We start from the raw sequence: 22,064 nt of genomic DNA, 5'->3' as shown, positions 1-22,064 counted from the left end.
AGCTGTCCTTTTTCAATTCACAGCGGTGATATTCCATATCTTTTTCTCAGTAACCTTAGATCAAAACATTACATTAATAAGTAAAGTATAGTAACATGATGGGCTCCGATGATGATTATGGAATATGTATCACTTACCTGATTGTCACCCAAAGCATCCAGCGGATTTAACACAATAAGCGTGGCCTTTGACTCTATTGCAAACAAATCCAGAAACATCTCTGCAACTCGAGTCTTTCCATAGCCAGTGCCCGCCAGTATAAATGTATCACGCCCCGCGACCAAAGCCACAACTGCTTCTACTTGTAGCTCTTTAGCTTTGCATTTATATCTTTTCAAATGATTGTCCTCAATTAGCTTCCTCAATTCTTCCTCGGTCAAGGCCAGGACCCAGTCTGGAAGAACAACCTTTGCATGAGTTTGCTTAGGAACTGCATCCGAAGGCAAATAAGCGAGGACTTCAGTAGGTCGTCGATTATTTTGTACATGTTTCGCGGGTGTCAGATTGTTTCTAGCTGAGCTACGAAGAGTATCTCTTCTTCCTTCAGGCTCGAAAGCAGGCGAATCGATGGTGACCATTGAAAAGCAACGTCGACACGCCGTGAGTTGATCGGTTGGGTAACTTGAGAACCGGGCTGAAAGCTTGATTTTTCGTATGCTTTTCAAAAGCTTGAGCCAGGACCAATCCCTCCCTTGAAACTTTTGCACCGTGTCTCACAGACAAACGAGTCTGTCTCTCTCTCTCTCGTAATCAAAACGACGCTCTCTCTCCCTCCCTCTTACTCCTTGATCGCCTCTCTCTTTTGACATGGTTCTCTCTCTTTTGCCATCGTCCAAAACCTTTTGGGCATCTTTCGGATTCAACCGCCTCCGCAGTGGTACAATCGACTTCAAAAATTGTTACAGATTTCAATCTGATGATTGAAGGAAAAGAATCATATTAACCAATGTGATCATGTTGATGAGACTATGTACAGGATGTGCGAGAATTTTTTGGTCTGTTCAGATTTTTCAACAAAGCAATGATGAAGGTAATAATGTAGGTCCAGTTTCAAATGTTTGAAAATCTGGATTTTGGGAATCTACTCAGGCTGAAACAACTCGATAAGTCGTAAGTCCCTCCTCCGCAGGCTCCGGAGGACGCCTGCGAGGAGGAGGGACTTAGTTAAGTTAGCGGCGCCACGGACTGGGGTCGGGATACGTTTGGCGGGGCTTTCAGGGTGAGTTTCAAGTGCGATTTTTGTATTTTGAGGTTATGGCGCATGTGGCGCCCCTCGGCCACCGTACTAATGACCTATGTACAGTATGGGTAACTGCGACCCTGCGTTCCTGCTGGGGTGCCCTCCATGGGGCAGCGGCGAGGTCGGACCGCAGTGAAAACCGTGCTGCGCAGCGGTTTCACCCCAGTGAAGACCCTTCACACTGAGGGTGCGGTGGGACCGCCACGCCTCCGCCGCGCTGCCCCAGTTTTCAGCGGCGGGGTTTGCGTGTTGCTCACAGGTAGGGTACAACGATCCATGTCAACTTGTGGGAGTCACACACAGCATAAAATTACAAAAAATGCAAATAGTTGACAAAACACGTGTAGGAATTACATGAAGGCCGTACTACATACTCAAACATATAATGAAATGCGATAAGAGATGTCAGATAAGTGAAAAGAAAACAAAACATGGATCAATAATCGACCAACGAAAAAACAAGGGAGGCTATGATGCCTGTTTTTCTCGACGGGATTTTCTTGCCAAGACGGCTCTTCCCACACGGCTTGAATTTGAACGACCCAGGTTGGAATTGATCCAATTTCCTGCATCAGCCAAGGGTTCCAATTTCTTCAACAATGCCGGGTCGTTCCCTAAGACTGTGTGGCCTGAGATCGGACCATCCAGGATGCCAGTAGAGTATCCAGAAGACTCGAGTGCATATACCACGTCTTCAGTTGCAACGTCTGGAATTGAGCATCGTGTCAGAAACATCAGCTGAAGTCTGCAACATCTTGATATCACAGTTGCTGATGATGAATATACTCAACTGCCAGTGGCACCTGGAGAGTATGGACAACCGCCTATACCTCCAATGCTCGAGTCCACAGTCTTGACGCCCAAACTCACGGCTGTTAGGATGTTTGCTAGACTGGTCCCAAAGGTGTCGTGACAGTGGATCCCCAGACGACCAGGGTCAATGCCGGATTTTATCATATGGTCAAGACAGTCGGTGACCTGCGACGGGACCGCTACTCCGATGGTGTCTGAGATTGCCACTTCGTAACAGCCGAGATCAAAGAGCGCTTGTGATACTGATGCAACTTGCTTAAAGTCCACTTTTCCTTCGAATGGACATCCAAACACACAACTCACGTAACCTCGGATGGTCAGACCCAGCCTTTGGGCTTCTTCGGCCACTGGTCGCATTTTCTCAATGGAATCTGAAACTGACGAGTTGAGGTTGGCCTGACTGAAGCCTTCGGTAGCCGAGGCAAAAAGTGCGATCTCGTCTACGACAGGTTCACGATGAGGTGATTCCTCGAAATTGGCAGCTTTGAATCCATCTAGTCCCTTACGGTTGGGCATCAATACACTAAAGGTGGGGTTTGATCCTAACTTGGACGATATAATGTCTGGGTGGCAGATGATTTCGGCAGTAGAAGCCATTTGGGGCACCTAGCGAAAGGTTCCATTGTTGAGTGTTTGAATTGTTCTGGAAGGATTCGAATTCTGGGACACGAACCCACTTAGGTGACACGAAACTTCCGACCTCGATGTGCCGTAGGCCTAGATCTACGAGTTTTCTGATCAGTTCAGCTTTTACTGGTATTGGTAGAATGTTGGGTTCATTCTGAAGGCCGTCCCTAGGAGAAACCTCCATGATTCGCACAGCTTGTCTACGGCCAGTATTCTTGTGATCCGATCCGTTTATAGATGTCGAGGGAAGGGAAAGCCAACGCGATCTAGGAAAGCTCGGATTAAGGCCAAGGACTGAAGTTGACATGGCATTATCAAATTTTGATGTCTCGAATCGGCTCCTACATCTTAGACGACCGGCAAAATTGATAAGGTTTCTTGGACCCTTGGGCGGCATATCGATCAAGCTGACCACAAGCAGGAAAAGAAGCAAAGGAATGAGAAAGAGTGGCTGCTTCAAATCGGTTAATGTCGACAAACATATCACAAGCCATAGCATAATCGAATTTTATCCTTAAAGGCTAAAAGTCACACTTAACCTTAAGTCTGGAAGAGAATCGATACAGATTTCCACTGCTTCGAGTTCCTCAGCGGTTGATGCGGATGACCTTGATGAAAAAGTTGTGCTGGACTCTTCAGGAAAGTCATCAGTTAATGCTGGCCAAAATGTATATACGGATGTCAGGATATGTGGACTCAACAGAACACATGCCAAAGATAGATCTCCTCAATCACTTCTCAATTTAAGGAGAGTATCCCCAGAACAGTCACTGTATACCTTTACATTTCCTGTTGTCCATAACCTTACTCTTTTTGAATTCCAGGGTCTCAGTCTTGGTGTTTTGATTCATACAATTCAAGGCCTGCAGGTCTGTTGGCAGATTAGCACATTGAAGGCTTCAAACGTATATTCGCTATTTTGAGACGAGTCAGGCAAGCATTTTGTCAAAGATCCCGCAACGTACAGTAACTCGGGTGGTACCGTCAGATGGTGATGATCATTGGACAATATAATACAACGTTATTTGTTAACTTTAATTACAAAACTTCAGTCCATCCTAGATGAGCTACGTAATTTGTGGCGTTGTCTTTGACTGCATTTTCAACAGGCAATCTCAGTACGTTGACTCGGATGTTTCCATCGCCATATGCTCTTGAAAGTTGTGCGACATGGGATGCTGAGCGCCATTTTCATTTACTCCCTCATCATCCTCAGCATCTTCTTCGTCTTCGGCCTCCTCACGCGGCCCTTGCTGATCAAATTCTTCAACTGTTTCTTCGCCCTCTTCCTCCTCTTCTTCAGACCCCTCGCCACCACCTGCACCATCAGCGTCCTCAAGACCCCGAGGGTCATCTGGCATGGCCATATGCCTATCGCCATTGCTATCGATACCAGCCGCCGAATGAGTAGTAGATGTAGGGTGTGGGTGTGCATTTTGGTATGCTGCATGGGGCGCGTGGTAACTTGTAGCCGAAGTGGGAGCACTATGGTTTGAGGGTGGATAAGTGGGCTGGGCTTGATGTGGTTGTTGATAGTGGCCAGTGGAGGCGCTGGGAGGTTGAATTGGAGAGGCTTCGTGGTTCGGGCTGCGACGAGATTGAAGAGGAATTGTCTGAGCGACAGAATGCACAGGAGCTGTGGCGGGCTCTACCGAGAGGAGTTCTACCGGTTGATTTTGATGGTAGTGATTCGCTGAGCCACTATGTGAAGGGTATTGATTCTGTGGAACGGCAGTGTGTCCATTGATATTGACGCCAGTAGAATTCAAGGCGCTATTAACACCATTGCTAGAGGAGGGATTGGTTGCGTCGATTGATGTAACATGTCCTCGGCCGGGTACTGAATGAATATCATCTATCGGAGTGGTAGAGGCCTGGATAGGGGCCGAAAGAGTCTCGTGCGAAGACGTGTGAGGATCAAGATTTTGAGGCGTTGGAGTTGTTGATTGAGGGGCCTGTTGATGATTCGTGTTGATAGGAGGTAATGATGAGGTCGCAGGAGGATTGGCAGAGGATGGCACGAGACCCGACGATTGGGCAGCGGACGTAGTGATGGTAGCCAAAGCATCATACAGCACACTTCAGGAAGTGGAATTCAATTATATCCGAGATCCATAAGATGATTGAAAAAGGACCACAAAACAACTGGAAACCCACTCACGATCTCTCAATCCGAAGGCGTTGTATGTTTTTCTTCGATCTGACGATTTTCAACTGTACGATTTGGTTTTCCTGAACCGAAAGAAGTAACAGCATATGTGAATTTAATTCGAAGAAGACAAGCAACGGATGATGGGGTGATACGCTAGGAGAAAAGCAAACAGAACACAAAGGACGTACGCGTTCAATCTCACGAATCTTGGTACGCAATTCCTGACATTTAGCACTATAGCGTTGTTCATCGGCATTGGAAGGTAAGGGGTTGGCATAAGCCTTCGATTTAGGCATTGTTTGAGTCTATGTTGAGGTTGTGGGACGGCCAAGGTTGAGGTTGCTGTCGACGTTGCGGTCGAGGTCGAGGTCGAGGTGGGTGAGGGTGATGATGGGCGTTGAGGAATCGATCGGTTCGGGCCAGAACGAGTGAAGGTGAGCTTCAAAGTACCGACCCACATATCTCCCTCTCAGGGCAAACTTAGGTGTGGCGGGTCGGAGTTTCTCTCTTTAGAGATCTGATTCAATCCATCACTGGAACACAACTCACATCGTGCTTGGTATAACCGCGGATAGATAGCCTACATGCGTTGGAGCGACATCACTGAATTTGCATCATTTAGTGGCAACGGATCAGAACGGAGACCGAGGCCAACCAAGTTCCGTCGGCGTTGACGAGAGGAGTGCGAGTTTAGTTCTTTAGCTTTGCTTTGATTGGGTGAGCCTTAGCTGAGTCAGGTACGCAGCGCGTCTCATCTTTCACTTCTCAATGCTGTCTATGAGGCTTGAATTCGAAAGCAAACAACATGCTCGCAATCAATAAAGGTGCATATCCTTCACTGGAACACACACATCGAACCCATTCTAAATCTGAATAGGTAGCCTACATCTGTCGTAGAAACATTGCTGAACACGCTTGTCAGGAGTAGGGGCAAGGGACGGCGACACAGCTCGGAGTGAACACACGCTTCATTGGCGTTGACGAGGCGAGTGAGAAGTTGATTATCCTGTTTCGCTTCGCTTCAGTATAATTCAGATTAGTCATGTCCACAATCATTCTCTTCTCACGTTATATTGGCAACGCCCACCTCAACTTCATCACCTTCTTTGTGTTTGCATTTGTCTATATTATATCTATTCTACCTTCCTTTAGAAGACTTCACTTTACACTAGTACATCTGGTTGTTTTGTTCTTTTTTCGTCACTTCATCACTAAAATTGTTATTTATTATTTATTTCAAACTATCAACCAAGGTCTTCAATTGTTTACGCATCTACCTTGCTCAACTTGGAAAGTCTTACATCTCCTGGTCGAATAAATTCAATACTTTCCCCTTTTCCACCTCCCGCTTCAAATAGTGATTGGTCTGTTATAATAGACTTTTACCGCATCTAGTACATGTCCAGTGATCCCTAACAGTAAGAAGAAAACCTATCCAGGAACGAAATCGGCCTCAAATCCCTCATGATGAGGATCTTTTCAAAGTCAAACTTAAAAGACGTATTTTTTCTATGGGCCATCTTCAATCTGAAGTTTTGTGTTAAGGGACACCCTATGACTAACGCACTACGTGTTGCTGAAGACGCCAAAAGTCTTGGAGCTACTTCCCATGGGGATGATGGTGTGTACAACAGAGAGTTCCAGTTTCTGAACATTAGTTTATTCTCTATCTGATTAATGACTTGAACAGTTCTTCAAGTATCCAGTGCTTTCTCGCATCAAACCCCAGATGGTGATGGAACTCTCATTAGATTTGATACCTTGTTTTGATGTGATAGCTGAAATCAAACGTATTTGACACTTCATAGGTAGAAACATTGGAGCCACTGCAGCTGTCAAACGTCCAAAGACCGGCTTAGAGGATTCAGAAGTTGCCGGGGCCATGGGGAAGGGTCACCTTAATAGTCTTGACGCACTCCATGAACAGCCAAATTTATCTGGCTCAGATGGAAAATTGTTGGCCAGTCAAGTCGATGACTCCAAGTTTACTGAACCAATGCCCAAGATCTCAAAAAGCTCCAAGCAACCCATGGAACCCAACAAAGGACCGGTTGAAGATATCCCTGATAAATCTCCTCATGTAGATGAAAGTGTCAAACCTGCAACTCAAAATCCTGAAGCAGCAAATGGGCAAGGGTCGAAGATTCCTGGGCAAGATAGCAAAGAGACCTCAGCAGCTCACAGTACTTTGGAAGCTTCCAAGGCAAATTTGAAGGATGCTCAACCTCCCAGTGTGAAGGATACTCAACCTCCCAGCGTGAAGGATGCTCAACCTTCCAGCGTGAAGGACACCAAAGAAAATCCAGTCAAATCTACTCCAAAAAATAAAAAGCCTACAACTTCGGTAGCATCCAAAGGACTGCTTACACCAGAAGCACTCTCAAAGCTCTCAAATACGCAATACATAAAGCAAGCAGCAGCATCTGACAAAAAGGTGCTTCAAAACTATAACAAGTGGATGAGTGCGGAAGAATATCTACGTGACTTAAGAAGTAGATGGTTTGGGGAAGCAAAAACCACCTTCATAAAAAGTAATGGTGATGCGCTATTTGATGAGAGGATGGGGGCCATAACCCAAATATTGAAAGGCAGTAAAGGAAGAGGAGGATCAACGGATTCAGAATCAACAATAGAGTTGGCTGCTCAAAAGGAGTTCATAAAGGAGCAAGCAAAGAATCTAAAAGATGAAGGACTTCAACGTGCTGTTCTTGCAATCAAACTTGCTGAACAAAGTGCTGCAAAAGCTGAGAGTGCTGCTTTAAGAAGTGCTGATCAATTCTTCAAACGTAATAAGCTGTTGGAATCTTCAGGTAAGAAGGGACCCCTGCTTTATCACAAGATTCTTGGTTGATTGAAGCTAACTCATTCTAACCCCTAACCTCAAATGCTAAAGCCTTGAGATATAAGCACACAGGTTGGTCGTTTACAAAGTTTTTCAAAAAGATCTTTGCTTGGATTTTCAGGCTTGGGAGAAAAGGACAACAAAACAAAACATCGACTACAAGCGTGAAGAACTTAGGTAGCCCGGGCAAACACACACCTAAAGTTTCAAAACAACCAGCAGTTGAAGCAACATCTGGCAAAGGTGTAAAGACCCCAGGTGGTGCTGGACTGAAAGAAAACCCTTCTCAAGGACAGCAAAGCAAACAGAAGACTACAAAAGTCAAGACAACAACAGGAGATAGACCAGTAGGCGCCTCTGAAGCAGCAACAAAGGATGTTACCAAACCTGCGGATCAATTGGAGAAGGACTTAGTTAGCCCGGGCAAACACACACCTGAAGCTTCGACATCTGGCAAAAGTGTAAATACCCCAGGTGATGCTGAACTGAAAGAAAACCCTTCCCGTGCCTACAGATTCTGGCCCTCTAGCTGGACCAAACAAGCCTCATCAGCCGAGAGCCCCAACCGATCTCCAGGATATTGGGAATCATGGCTACCGTGGTCCGGAAAGAAAGTCCAACCGGTGGAGAACGAAGCTCAATCTGTTCAAAACACGGCCTCTCCCAATGGATGGCTTTCCCGGTTCAGGAGCAATAGACCTCCCTCAGAAAAGGCTCTAGACCCAGACGATAACTACTTGGGTCCATTCTCACGGCCCGCTGAAGAGAAAATTAAAGTCCAACCTGTAGAGAACGAAGCTCAATCTGTTCAAAACGCGGCCTCTCCCAATGGATGGTTTTCATGGTTCAGAAGCAATAGACCTCCCTCAGGAAAGGCTCCAGACCCAGATGACAACTACTTGGGTCCATTCTGACCGCCTGCTGAAGAGAAAGTCCAACCTGTCCACACCACAACATGAAACCACCAGCTTTCAAAGGCGCCCCAAGTTCAGTTGACAAAGCGCTGACACTTGATCAAGCGGTGGAATGATTTGTCGTCCAATTCTCCACAGTGCATAAGGTTTATCTCACAGCATGCATCTATCAGGATGTAGATTTAACTTTTGATGACACCATATACATTACTCTTGCGTAAATTTTCCATCACATTGATTCTTTTATCAGAGGACTCTTCTCTTTTTCCTTTACCACGCTCACTTTTTTATATCATTCATTTTTCTTCTCGCAACGTTTATACAGTCGATTGCAGAAAGCTTGGAAACTTTTGCCCGCCAAACTTGGGCAAATTGGCGTGGAATTCTTTCCAAGCTTTGTGAAATTGACTGTAACACTTGTATACATCAGTTACTGGATATTAAGCATTCTTTCTCGGAATTGTGGTCAGATAGACGCAGGTCAAGATATCCCTCAAGGTTTGGTAGAAAAAGCCCAAGAATGTCCAAAAGATTGACGAGATTATCTTGAAATGCATCTGAACACTTCAGTGGACGACGTTGTCAGAAGTGAAAGCTACCCTCGTAACGAGGATGGACTGTTGCGATGAGCACAATCCCCAGCTGTGAGCCGTCCCGGACTAGAGTTTTCCTAGGGATTCACGTCTTGAGATTCTGTGAGGCTCCAACAAGCTCGCTCAAAAAAGACATACACATCACTGAAACATAAAGTCATATCGGACTTGATCAGCTAATTGCGCATGGATAGCCTACATCTGTCGATGCGACATCGCTGAGTATGGTTGTCAGTTGTCGCGACGAGGAATCATGAGACAGCTTGGCGTAAAACGAGTTTTGTTGACATTCAGTTGGTTCGCTTCGCTGCGTTTCAAGCCTCAGCTGAAGTACGCAGCACTCCTTATCTCATGTCATTACATCAAGCGCCAGCTCAACTTCTGTCCATCTTGGCTTGTAACTTCTCTATATCTTTTGTTTGTTCTTTTTTCAAGAGACTTCTTAAAACTAGCTTATATACGGTCCCTCTGTTCTTTTTGCCCACTTCAATTCCGAATCGTTACTTATACTTGGCAATTCGCGTAAACTTTCAAAGTATTAACCAAGGTCTTTGATCATTTACTCTTCTATATTTCACAACTTCAAATATATTTCAGTTCCTTTCAAATACATCCATTACCTTGACTCCAATTCATCTGGCTCCAGTTGACAATATCAGCCTGTAATACACCCTTAACACATATATACTCTTTGTACTGATCCATACTTCTAAGGCGTAATATATCTTCGAAAAGAAATCAGTGCCAAAGCACTCATGATGAAGATCCTTTGGAAGTCAACCTTGAAGGACATATTGCTTCTATGGACCATTTCCAATCTGAAGTTCTGTGTTACGGGACACCCTATGTCTAACGCACTATGTGCTGCTGAAGACGCCAAAATTCTTGGAGCTACTGCCCATGGGGATGATGGTGTGTACAACAGCTAGTTCCAATTGCTGAACATTAGCTTATTCTCTATCTGATTCATGACTTGAACAGTTCTTCAAGTATCCAGTGATTTCTCGCATCAAACCCCAGATGGTGATGGAACTCTTATTAGATTTTATACCTGGTTTTGAGGTGATAGCTGAAACCAAACGTATTTGACGCTTCATAGGTAGAAACATTGGAACCACCGCGGTTGTTAAACGTCCAAAGACCGGCTTAGAGGATTCAGAAGTTGCCGGGGCCATGGGCAATGGTCACCTTAATAGTCTTGACGCACTCCGTGAACAGCCAAAGAATGATCTCTCTGGTGCGGATGTAAGATTGTTGGCTAGTCAAGTTGATGACTCCAAGTCCACTCCACCAGTGCACGAGGGCACCAAAAGCTCTGAGCAACCCCCAAAATCCAAAGATGTCTCAGCTGAACCTCTAGACAAGAAGGGTAGTCCTTCCACTGGAGGTTCTGGCGGAGAAGATGGAAAAATACTGCAGAGTCTCAAGAGTGGCGCCGAACGCCTTGAAATTTGGGCTCGAGTCAAGCAAGATTACGAAAAGTTGAACATGGAAAATAATCCACTCAAATATCCTCAACGAACTACAAATTTGGAAGCGCCGGGAGCGCCTGATCTACCTCCAATATTTGCAAAAGGACTCGGCAAGGCTTTCCGTATAGATTTTAAATATCTCAAGCCAGCTGAAGTGCAAAAACTCCCTCCTTATGAACTTCTCCGATACATTTCAGAGAGGGATGTCAATGTGCGTAAAAATACCAGAAAGTTGGACGACCTCGCACGAAATTATTACTCGGCTCAAAAAGATGCTTTCTACGCGGCTGCAGGTGAAAGTGCAGATCGCATTGATTTAGATATTGAGAATTTGGTCAAGAAGAGGAATGAAGTGCTTGTATCGAAGGGTAAATTCTCTCAGGAATATTTCACAACGTTCTCCCAAAATATACGAAACTCGCTTGAAAAAGATTTCATCAAAAAAGCGGGAGCATCGGACCTAGGCACCGAATTCAGAACGAGATACACGAAACTGCAGACGGCCAAATCAACTTACGACCAAGCTTTCAACCTCGCCTATGAGGATGCACAGAAGCTTATTTCTAGTGAATCACTCGCACCAGGAGCCCTTGCCAAGCTCACCGATGCCGAATATGTGAGAAAGGCAGCATTTTTTGACGAAACTGTGGCACAAAATCTTGATGATTGGATGTTCTATGAAAAACAAGCAGCTCAAAAGTTCAACGAGTTGTATCCGAAAGTCTTGGAAAGATTCAAGAAGATTAAGGGTGAGGAGAAGTTCAATGGGAGGATGCGTAGCATAATTAAAAAACTGGATCCACATGCAACAGCAGAATCGACTGATCCTGAAGTCATAAAACAAGCTGAGAGACAATTTGTCAAAGAAGCAAAGGCCCTCAAAGATCCTGAGATTAAAAAAGCTGCGTTTGCGATCAAGTCGTGGGAAAAAACTACTCGAAATGCCAAAAATAACGCAATAAGAAGTGCTGATAAAATATTCAAACGTAACAAGATTTTGGAATCTGCAGGTAAGAAAGGACTTCTGTATTATCAAGATTACACTTATCAAGCTCTTGTTTTGAAGGATTGAAGCTAATTATTATTTTGACCCGTAACCCAAAATCCTGCAGACTTGAGATATCCGGGTTGGTCGTTTAAAAGGTTTATGCAAAAGATCTTGGATTGGTTTTTTGGACGTGAAAGGAAAGGACATCAGAACAAAGAAGCGACCACAACAGCAAAGCCATCAGCCGTAGACGGACCAACACAAAAGACAGTCCCTGAATCAACACCAAAGACCAAACCTGCATATCAATCAGAGCAGAACCTAGTTAAGCCAGGCAAACATACACCTGAAGTTCCAAAACAACCAGAAGTTGAAGCTACATCTGTTAAAGGTGTAGATACCTCAGGTAATGCTGACTTGAGAGCAGAACCCCCTTCCGGTGTCCGAGGACCTGGCTGGAGCGATCAAGCTTCATCAGGTGAGACTCCCAGCCTATCTCAAGGATCCTGGACATCATGGCTACCACGACTTAGAAAGAAAGTGCAAAACACAGCCTTTACCAATAGATGGTGGAGCCGGTATAGAAGTGATACAGTTTCCTCAGAGTCAGAGACGACTCCGCTCCTTGGGCCCAATCACATCCCCAGCTGAAGCAAAAGCTCAACTTTTCCAACCCAAAACGTGAAATAACCAGCTTTCAAAGGCGGTAAAGACTCAGCTGATGACCCGGCTGAAACTCAATCCAAGGGTGGATTAATTCTTGATCCACTTTCCCGCACTACATCACGTTCATTTTACTTATAACGTGGCTCAATGTGGGTATCATTTGATGGCTCCATATGCACAAATCCTTCCTGCGTAGACTGTCTTTTTCAATGTGTTTTTTAAGGATTCTTATGTTGTGTCTTTAGTACCTTGTTAGTACCTTGAATTGTTATCCCATCCATTTTTTTCTCGCGTAATTTTCGACACTTTCATACACGAGTCATTGAAAATTCAGCAGTTTTTTTGGTACTTGACTTTTCCTCCCTGTGAGATTTGTTGTGGATGTGAGTTTGAGATTCGAACGTGATGAGTGAGTAACAAGGCAGAAAATTTTCAATTTCATCCTGTAGGGAGAGTGATACCATAATTAGGGTATTCTGAAATTTTGAAGTCTTCATCCTGTTGATCCAAAGTTTGCTGATCCCAGGCAGGTGATAAACCTGTTTCAAGATTTTCAAGTGGTGGTGATCCTTCATCATGCTCAAATGCAAAATATCAAAGAACAGCTTCCACCTAGTGCACCTAATGATCCATCTCCATCATGTAACCTTGAAAGGTATAAAGACATTGAACAAATAATCCCATAAGCCAAAAAACTGTCTATGGAGAAAAGGGAAAAAGTTGAAAGGACCTTGTTAATAACATAAGAGAGTAGAAAGTCTTATACATCTGTTCAACTGCATTCAGCTTTCAAACGGTGATGCTAGAAGAAGGCTCATTCTTCTGCATAGAACAGCACTTTTCAGGCCACAAAGACCCGTACTTCTCTTCCGTTTTTCCTGCCAAGCTGATAGTATATGATGTATTGTAAGAAAACAGTAGAAGGACATCTCGTCCAAAATAAACTCAAGTGTAGCAAAACTCATTGATCTCTCAAATCGTCAATCCTTTCCTTTCTCTCTCCTTTTCTATATATTCCCCAAGTACATAACAATCACAACAACATATGATGATATACAACACAGATTGGTCACTTAAATAACATTGATAAAAAGAAAGAATGGCAACGACGTTTACATGAACAGTTTGACATCTAGAATGTCTCTATTATGGTGAATGAAGATAAGAAAGAGTTGAGGTCTAATGTCTTTATTAGTGGCAATGTGATCTTGGAAAAGGGATCCGACCGCTTGATGAAATGGTAAAACTACATTTCTCGAACCGACGAGTCACGAAGGATGTTCAATGTGAAGTATCTGAAAGAGACTGGAAGCTGTGGGATGTATGGTATCATTGAACTGTACGAGGCTGTTGCCAATCCGGATCAGGGTGATGTTCGACGTTGGAGGGGGTCCCATCTACGACAAGCTAACGCTACCCACTTGCTCGCCCGGTACGTTGCTTGCCAGTAAGTCAGAAACAGGAAAATCTATACCTTCACTCAGGCTCTCAATCACTTCATCCACTTCATCTAAACCAATGCCTCCACATCCTATGCTAATCAGTCTTCGATAATCGTTCAGCCTATTAGCAGTTGCGGATCCTTCACCTCTCTCATCACTTGGAACATTTTCACTTGATAGATTGATAAATTCTCGAAAAAGTTCCGCCCGTTCATCACGTAAACTCATTAAATTAGCTCGCACTCGATCACATTCACCTTCCACATCATTTGGCATCGCCAAAAGTTGTAGCAAATCAGCGTTTCCATCTTCCAGTGAGCGCAAACCAGAAGTAAGATTTTGATGATGAGCACGAAGGTTGATATTGGTGCCTGAGCCAGACTGTTGTTCTGATGTTTGAATCTGTTGCGTGAGCGAATGTTGTTGCTCTTTAAATATCTTCTCTCGTTCCTCCTCATCTCTCACATACTTCTCCCACCCAAACCGATACCGTTTACTCATCTTTTCATTCAATTCAGCTTCCAGCCTAGCCTGTTCGGATCTCTTATCGCTAAAGTCAGCTAGTAGAGCTTGATAGTTGGTAAGCTTCTGTTGACCTTCCGCTAATTCAGATTGAATCCCGTTCAGTAAGCCATTGGCATGGTTCAAGTCGTGCTCTTTCTCGTTTAGCGTCGAATCAAAGCTAGCTGCTAGTGATTCGATCATTTGGACCATCTGAGGCATCGCTTCGTCCATTACTCTCTGTCCTGTCTTAGAGGGATGTGATCGGGATTGATAACTTGATGGACCGGGAATCAAAGCCGGTATGATGTACGGATCTGGACAGGGAGGAGGTGGCATCCCTGTAAGCATGCTAGACTGTGTATCCGAGGAATGTAGCTCAAGTCCATTTGGATTAGTAAGGTATTGAGCCATTGGCACTCCCTGAAATTTCTCGTCTTCAAGGATATAATCTTCCGCTGTTTTCCCTTCACGATTTCCTATTTTTGGATTGGCACCATGATCGAGTAAGATTTTGACCAGTCGTTTGCTTCTTGATCTTGCAGCCAGCGTTAAGGCCGTTTCTCCATCCTCATCTTGAAAGTTCAAAATATCGGCCAATTCTTTAGGGTATTCCGACAGCCTGTTGAGAATCGTCTCGAGATAGTATCGGGCAGCATGCACTTTGCCTTTCTGTAGAGCAATATCAACTACATAATGAAACACAGTTCGATCGTTCCTATCGATGTTGATGGTAGACTGATTCAAAACCTCGAAGAGCTCAGGAAATTTGCCGAGATCGTGGTTGTTGGTGAACATCACAGCGCGCATGAGAGCCGTTTGACCAACGTGATTCGCGCGAAAGATTTCTGCTCCACAAGCCAGCAAGAGTTCCACAATCTTAGTTCGACCCATAGCGCAAGCCCAATGCAAGGCTGTGTGTCCATCATCATCAATGATCACATTCGGATCAAAGTCATTGGGAGGGTGGATCAAGAAATCGGGTATCTCCCCTGACTCAGAGACAAAGTAATCCAAGATGGCTCTAGCGTATTTAGATGACGCAGGATCGTTCCCGTTTTCGTCGGTATAACTGTCATCAAGAACATCGTTGTAACCCTCTTCTGCTACAGGTTCATCTTCGTATTTTCGCTTGCCACGTTGAACGTTGATTTCTTCGTACTGCTCCTCGGTCTCTCGCGCCTTGCCCTTATTGCGACTGGCTCCCGCAGCTTGCTGCGCTAACCAAAGCTCTTCGGCTGGTGTTGGCGTTCTAGCAAAGCGAGTTCCAAATTGATCTGGGGTTAGATGCGACGTTCAATACATGCTCAAATGGTGAATGACTGACCTGACCGGTTCACCGAGATGTTCTGCTTCGAGGGGAACATCAGGTGTGCTCACATTCATCTTAGTCTGACTGTAAGTCGCGCTTATAGATCGGTTCGGCTGGCTTGGGACTTGCCAATTAACAGTACCTACGGGTGGATCGCGTAGAGGAGTCACACTGAAGCTCCTATCGCTATCCGAATCAAAATTCGACCTTGAATTGTTCGTTTTCCTACCGCTTCCACCTATCGCTGGCAACTTGGAGCCAAGAGTGGCCGCATTTGCGCGCGCTGCTGCTGCTGCCGCTTTAGAGGTCTTTGCTCGGCTTGAAGGGGCGGTGACATGTTTAGGTGCTAAAGGCGGTGACTCGTTCGCGGAAGGTTGATAATCCGTAATAGGGGCTAAGAGGTGATCGACACCATATTGCTTCGCGAGCTCTACACCTCGTTCGAAGGGTACCCAGGTTCCTTTTTGTCATTGAAAGTGACGCGGACGATTGGAGATTTCACCAAAGTCAACATTGAGCGTATTCCGGAACGTCTAAAGTCATGAAAAAGTATCCAAGCTCACCCTGATATTTTCCGTAACCACCCTGAATCTTTTCATGTGTGCCTTTTTGAACCTCTCGTTCAAGTACTCTCGTTCTTTGAGGTTTATCGAAGCCTGCTACTTTGAGAATTTGGGTTGCGTTCTAAGGATTCCAAAGAGAGTTGAGCTAATGTGTTGAAAATCGATCGGGATACCACCAGGGGGATTTATAAAAGGATTTTGAAGGAGCTGACCAGCCATGAATCATTACGTCGCCTCATCACCGCTACACCTTTACATGGCATCTCGAACACCGGAACCCCTAAATGAGAATGAATAGAAAGTCGCTTTATTAGCGCGATTGAGGGAGTTCTGACCAATCGGGAATGCCTAAAAAGAGTCTAACCTGAATAGGTAGCCTGGATTAAATACCATGGATGGTGATTTTGAAGGTAAAGGATGTTGATGAATCAGAAGAGAGTAGGTAAAGCAGACGAAGCACATAAACAAGCCACGTACCTTGAAGATGACTACGGTTGTCATTTGGAATAAGTTTATGGTGAAGTCTTGATGAAGATAGTTTTAGATATTTTAGAAGAATAGTGAATGAAGAATGATGATAAGTTGAGTCGATAACTTTCCAGATGGTTGCTGATGAAATGAAATGAGAAATGAGAAAATAGTAAACTGAACTCAGCACTCAGCAGACTCTTCGGTTGAAATGACAATCGATGATCTTTTATTTACACACACACACATTCACACAGCAAGGGGGTACCCTATCACAATAACATATCACTTTTACATATCAATTCTTTCACTTTGACTCACCATAACCTCCTCCAAGGACCTCCATCCAACTATTTGTGATGTTCCTTCAATCAGGAGTCAACCCCAAGGTACTACTGCATCGTCCTCTTCTTGATGCAATCAACTTATTTTCAAGCAGTCATCTTATGCAGCAAAACCACTGATAAGAAGTCACAAGGTGGCTTCACTTGTAGCTTTGCTGAAATGGACTTGCACTCTCTTGTTGTCTGAACAGGGTAACATTTTTCTACTCTCCTGTCTTGGCACATCTTATCCCCATTTGTCCAGAAAAATTGTGTCTTGTTGGGTGTCAAAGTCTTCTTGGAACCTTCCACAGCAAAGGCAAAATTTATTGGTTTCCTCATCATGGAATTATCAGTCAAATATTGGACGAAGGGGTGAGAGCAGCTTTTGAGTGTATGAACATTCCCTTCAATAGACATCTTGCTGTCAGCTACATGTCATGTTGATTTGTACATCCGACCCAAGGAATTATAAGCTTCTCCATCTCATCCTCAGATTAGAGATAATTTCATTTTTTTTGAAACGACACAAGAGGGCATGAAGGAGAGTGATAGATATATGAAGGTAATTTTACTCGTACATGACAAAAAACATAATCTGATTGTTTTCTGCTATACTTCAATGCACAACACGGCCAATCTGGATTCATTTGAACCCATTCGGGTCCTGTTTACCTTTTCCTTCTATAGCAAGGAAGGACAGACCGCGAGAGGTTATTGAGAAGAACTATAAGTAACTGATTGGTACTTGGAGAGTAAAGGTGACAAGCTCAACACCATGGCACTGCTCTTAATCTGATGAGCGAGGGTTCATTCCTATATTTTTTGTTTTCCAGAACACCATCTTTCTAGTAAGAATAAAAAACAGTGAAAGATTGTAACCCTTTGTATGCTCTCAAGAATCACAACAAATCATAGGACTAGTTGTGTGTGCTAATCTGTGGGCAACATCAATGGCCCATTCCGGCTCAGCGGCTCAGCGGCCGGATTTTATCGTCCCACTGCCGACGAAAAAAGAAGAAAAATAAAGTTGTAGTACAATAGCAAGCATGTTTCAGGTCAGAGGGGCATCAATCGAATGCGTACGCAAGAAATACAAGCCGATGCCGATCAAATGATAGTCACGCTCCATAATCAATTTCAGAAACAATGCCTCGGATGAGAGAGGGCACTGTGCGGTCTGCGATGTTATGATGCCTGCTGGCATGACTGCAGGGATTGCAAAGAATGAGACGTTACCGCAAGTCTTCATAGTACAACATGAGATCTTAACACGCGTTTCATCCATGGCTTCAAGCAATTCAAGAGCAAGCGGGCCCATTTAAAAAATCGTCCTTCACTGCGCTGATAATCGTGATAATGATTGCTACGTCAAAGCTTGGGTTAGCGTCAAGGACCTCGCTAAGGCTCATGAGGGTATGCCTTTGGTACACTCCAACCTCGTTACATCTATTAGTATTGATCGACTGTGGCGTGCAGTGATTCTCGTAGTGTTCGACTCTGAGTGCAACAGATCTTGATCTTGATCCTATATCAGTTGTTATCTTTCAATCAGCCCCTCACGTCTCGGCTTACCGCATAGTTTTCTGACAACAAATCACATCCTTTCAAATCGCATCTTCTATCATTCTTACCTATATATAAAATTCGCCGAGTGGTCCTTTTCTGAAAGCCCCACAGTTTTCCTGTGATTTATTTGAGACCTCGTAGTTGGTGAGATTCAATTCCAGGCAATAGCTTTCATCCCTTGTGATTGTCAAAGGATCTTCACATAACCCTAATTGTTTTCTTGTACGCTTTATAGCCTTCGGCATCCTTAAATTTCCTTGCCAGCCAGGAATCACCAGGTGAGGACGCGGCCAAGCCTCAAAACTTTTCAACTTGAACACGCAAGTCAGATCGCCACTACGATCGCCATCAACATTAATGGCGACCACAGCGGGTTTCGAACAGACAAAGGAAGAAGTTAATCACGACGAAGTGTGCGAACCATGTTTGCCAATAGATCTCTCTGAAGAACCAGTACAACATACCCCGGCATCCAATTGTGTGGATCATTGCGACGTGACCCCTTTACAGCAGATGCCAGAGACATATTCCTCCGATTCTCTTACCAATGATGAAACAATCCAGGGTGAGAAACCCTTCACCCGTGATAGGTACCAGATTCACCCACAAATACTAAGATAACAACGTGTGTTGTCTGTAGGATTGAAAAAAAGAGTGGAGGAGCTAGAAGAGCTTTTACAAGAATCATACCGTACCATCGAGACTCTCAATCATCTACTCTATCCCGATCACAGCATTGATGGCAATTTGATCGAGGAATTTCCAGTGTCTGGAAGCGATGAACTTTATTCGGAAACCCAAGCGCAAGACCAGTTCTCCTCACCAACGCTAGTAAATTTTACTTCTCATCTACACGGGTCGAACTACTCTACTGGGAAGAGTCCAGGTCCTGTCGATCAAATGGCTGAAGAATACGAAGACCGACACCACGAGGACGAGTTTTCGACCCAGCAACGAACATGTGACTCGCCCTTACCTGATAGTCTGGATGAATGTTGCACGCCGCCTTACTCTGAATCATATGAAATGGAAGAAGAGTATCCCTTTCAAGTGGAAGTCGATACTCCAATGTTGGATTCTGTGTCAGCGTTGCAGAAGGAACAAAATCCTCCTAAAATCGAAACAACCAAAGCACTGGCGAGTAGAATCGCTAGAACTCCTAGCCAGGATTACAGGGAGTCGAAAGCTCGAACACGGGCGTTATATAGGCGATCCCAACACCCTCAGTCCTCGTGGCATCGGTTCTCAAAAAGTTCCTTCAAAGAATGTTATCGCATTGCGGCATCGGCTTCACTTAGGTCTTCAAGTATTGCTATGAGAGCATCAGCAAGTTTCGATTCTAGAGGTAGACCACACCATCAAACACCACGACCTAGGCGCCTTTACCAGGACACGAGAGAGCCAATTCATATTCCTGGCAGGAAAACGGGTTATCCAGCTCGACAGCCACCCATCTCCGATAGAATCAGTAAGCCAGCCAATAATAGAGCAAATGAATACGTATATCGCCGGGAGCACATAAGATCTCGTGAACCAGAATTTGCTGCAAGATTGGCGGATTACGCCCAGAAACTACCGAGGGGATATTCAAACGGGACATCTCACAATGTACGACACTATGATGAAGGATGGTCATCTCGTCGACCCACGAGTTCTAGCGGAAGACAAAATTTGCACCGAAGGCGAGAATACTATGGCGAAAGATCTTGAGAGTCCATGAAGTCAGATTCGCAAACATCATCAAAGAAATATCTCTATTCAATGTACATCGCCACTCTTTATAAATTTATAACTATAATTACGATTTGCTGTCATTGCATTGTGGACCTAGAATCAATACATTATGTGCTTCTGCCAGAATATTCTTCATATTCAGAATTGTGGCTGTAAAAGTTTGCCTTGTGATAGATTCATAAACAAATATATCCGTACTCCTCTCAGTTCTCTCTTTTCTCTCCCTTTCAAACTCTTATCACAGTGACTAATTACGCCAGGACCTCTTTATGTGTCGATATATCCAATTGTTCCCATCACCACTCTCACCCCATTTGAATTATTAAAGCCTGTTGTCTTTGCGTCATTTTTCTTTCTCGGTTGTTCTATCAAAATTTTGGGTTTATGAAGATGTGCTTTGTTCCAAACATGAGCATGAGTATAACAAAAACATTAGAAACCCGCATGATCTGATTACATCTAGTTCTTGGTGTATGTGACCACACACCAATTTTGTCTACAAACCAATTGCAAAATCAGTCCTCCTTGCAAACTTAACTAAGTCCCAAGCTGGACCTAACCACCAACTCCAGCGAGGGACTTACATCTAATGTCAAAAAAATGGCGTGAGATCTGCCGGGGCATCTAAAATATAAATACGTCGAATCGACTCGCATGAAGTACCGTTCAGTACACTTCTTCGATTCGGTTCTTGTTGCCCTGCGTTGCTTTTCTACTTTTTCATCTTGAAGTCGCTCCCTTAACTTGTGTCTCTTCCACTTTTCATCTGTATCTTTTGTTGTTTCTTATTGTTCCTCTCTCCCAACTCTGCTTTTCTTTCTCTGTTTTAGTTTGCTTTTCTTTCTCTGTTTTAGTTCCTATTGTTTTTGTCTGCTCTGCTTAACACTATGGTGGCCCTGAGGCAAAATCACCGCCACCCCTTTCTGTGATTTGCGTTTTGCGTTTTGTGATTTGTGATCTTTACTTGCATCATTCAAAAACGTCCCCAGCGCATTCTTCAGTCTCAGTGTTGACTATATACCACTTTCTTAACCTTCACTCTGTCATAGATTGCTGACCCAGATATCCAAAAGCGGATTAAACGCGTTTTTTTTTCTCTCAAAAATTCAAATTACACACAATAAGTTTGAATCTCAAAATTGAGTTGAACCCATAAATCACAGCCTCTTATCATTTTGTATCAATTGGAGACTGACAACTTGATATTTTTTCTTCAAGAAACTGCATCAAATGACCATCTTCATCTGAAGAATATGTCGACTTCTGCTGTTTTACAACTGGATCATGGTAAATAAACCACATGAGACTCTAGTAAAACCGTTATTAGAATCAAAATCAGATAGGTTGGCTATTTTTCATGGGTGAATCAAAAGCAGTTAATGTGATCCTGATCAAAGTATCAAAAATATCTATCAAGAGTTTGGATCTATTTAGTATATAGTACAATGAGATTAAATAACAAAGAGGAAGGCTTTATCCTAATTTGAGAAAATTAGTCAATGATATGAAATTCAGTGAGTGAGCATGGTGATTGAGAGCAACAGTTGATAAGTTTGAGGAGAAGTCCTACTCAACTGTGTTCTCCTAAAGACTTGAACAATGAAGATTGCCCCAGCATTTGATGTAACACTGGTGTAAAGCTTTGGGTCCATGTTTTGATGCGGTTGGCTGAACTTTGGAATCGACAGAAGTAACCTACATTTTGCTATGGGTGATCACTAAGCAGTTAATGTTCAATATTGATCTTACCCCAAATCGAGTCGCCGATCAAGTTTCTTGAGGTGATAATCTCCCTGATAGACGCGTACCTTGATGGCACAAGTGTATGCAGCGACACGATCGAAG

At 44.0% G+C, this 22,064-nt stretch overlaps 6 protein-coding genes across 6 annotated transcripts; 3 read left to right on the top strand and 3 right to left on the bottom strand.

The window, feature by feature from the left end:
• Positions 1 to 1,708: 1,708 nt before the first annotated feature.
• On the bottom strand, positions 1,709 to 2,864 carry MELLADRAFT_54090 (uncharacterized protein; the record flags this gene model as incomplete). The annotated part of the gene is made up of 4 exons (XM_007417680.1): positions 1,709 to 1,860; positions 1,882 to 1,947; positions 2,044 to 2,659; positions 2,727 to 2,864. The coding sequence occupies 4 exons, from the start codon at positions 2,862 to 2,864 to the stop codon at positions 1,709 to 1,711; spliced, it is 972 nt and encodes a 323-aa protein (XP_007417742.1).
• Positions 2,865 to 3,650: 786 nt separating this feature from the next.
• MELLADRAFT_79565 (uncharacterized protein) lies at positions 3,651 to 5,144 on the bottom strand (the record flags this gene model as incomplete). Its single annotated transcript, XM_007417698.1, has 3 exons — positions 3,651 to 4,759; positions 4,842 to 4,912; positions 5,021 to 5,144. The coding sequence occupies 3 exons, from the start codon at positions 5,126 to 5,128 to the stop codon at positions 3,796 to 3,798; spliced, it is 1,143 nt and encodes a 380-aa protein (XP_007417760.1).
• A 1,152-nt stretch (positions 5,145 to 6,296) lies between these two features.
• Positions 6,297 to 8,588, top strand: MELLADRAFT_124209 (uncharacterized protein; the record flags this gene model as incomplete). Its single annotated transcript, XM_007417736.1, has 4 exons — positions 6,297 to 6,453; positions 6,523 to 6,564; positions 6,641 to 7,642; positions 7,726 to 8,588. 4 exons carry the CDS (start codon positions 6,297 to 6,299, stop codon positions 8,586 to 8,588), a joined length of 2,064 nt encoding a protein of 687 aa, XP_007417798.1.
• A 1,348-nt stretch (positions 8,589 to 9,936) lies between these two features.
• MELLADRAFT_124208 (uncharacterized protein) lies at positions 9,937 to 12,292 on the top strand (the record flags this gene model as incomplete). The annotated part of the gene is made up of 4 exons (XM_007417737.1): positions 9,937 to 10,093; positions 10,163 to 10,204; positions 10,281 to 11,663; positions 11,766 to 12,292. The coding sequence occupies 4 exons, from the start codon at positions 9,937 to 9,939 to the stop codon at positions 12,290 to 12,292; spliced, it is 2,109 nt and encodes a 702-aa protein (XP_007417799.1).
• Positions 12,293 to 13,297: 1,005 nt separating this feature from the next.
• MELLADRAFT_50812 (uncharacterized protein) lies at positions 13,298 to 16,733 on the bottom strand (the record flags this gene model as incomplete). The annotated part of the gene is made up of 8 exons (XM_007417678.1): positions 13,298 to 14,006; positions 14,103 to 14,486; positions 14,538 to 15,465; positions 15,583 to 16,022; positions 16,126 to 16,246; positions 16,338 to 16,411; positions 16,496 to 16,502; positions 16,603 to 16,733. 8 exons carry the CDS (start codon positions 16,624 to 16,626, stop codon positions 13,705 to 13,707), a joined length of 2,280 nt encoding a protein of 759 aa, XP_007417740.1.
• Positions 16,734 to 18,842: 2,109 nt separating this feature from the next.
• MELLADRAFT_113094 (uncharacterized protein) lies at positions 18,843 to 20,195 on the top strand (the record flags this gene model as incomplete). Its single annotated transcript, XM_007417738.1, has 2 exons — positions 18,843 to 19,050; positions 19,126 to 20,195. The coding sequence occupies 2 exons, from the start codon at positions 18,843 to 18,845 to the stop codon at positions 20,193 to 20,195; spliced, it is 1,278 nt and encodes a 425-aa protein (XP_007417800.1).
• Between the last annotated feature and the right edge of the window lie 1,869 nt (positions 20,196 to 22,064).

Source organism: Melampsora larici-populina (assembly GCF_000204055.1).
Source record: "Melampsora larici-populina 98AG31 unplaced genomic scaffold MELLAscaffold_77, whole genome shotgun sequence".
NCBI classification, from domain to species: domain Eukaryota; kingdom Fungi; phylum Basidiomycota; class Pucciniomycetes; order Pucciniales; family Melampsoraceae; genus Melampsora; species Melampsora laricis-populina.
Note: the sequence above shows the minus strand (reverse complement) of the source record. Positions and strands in the feature narration are given on the sequence as shown.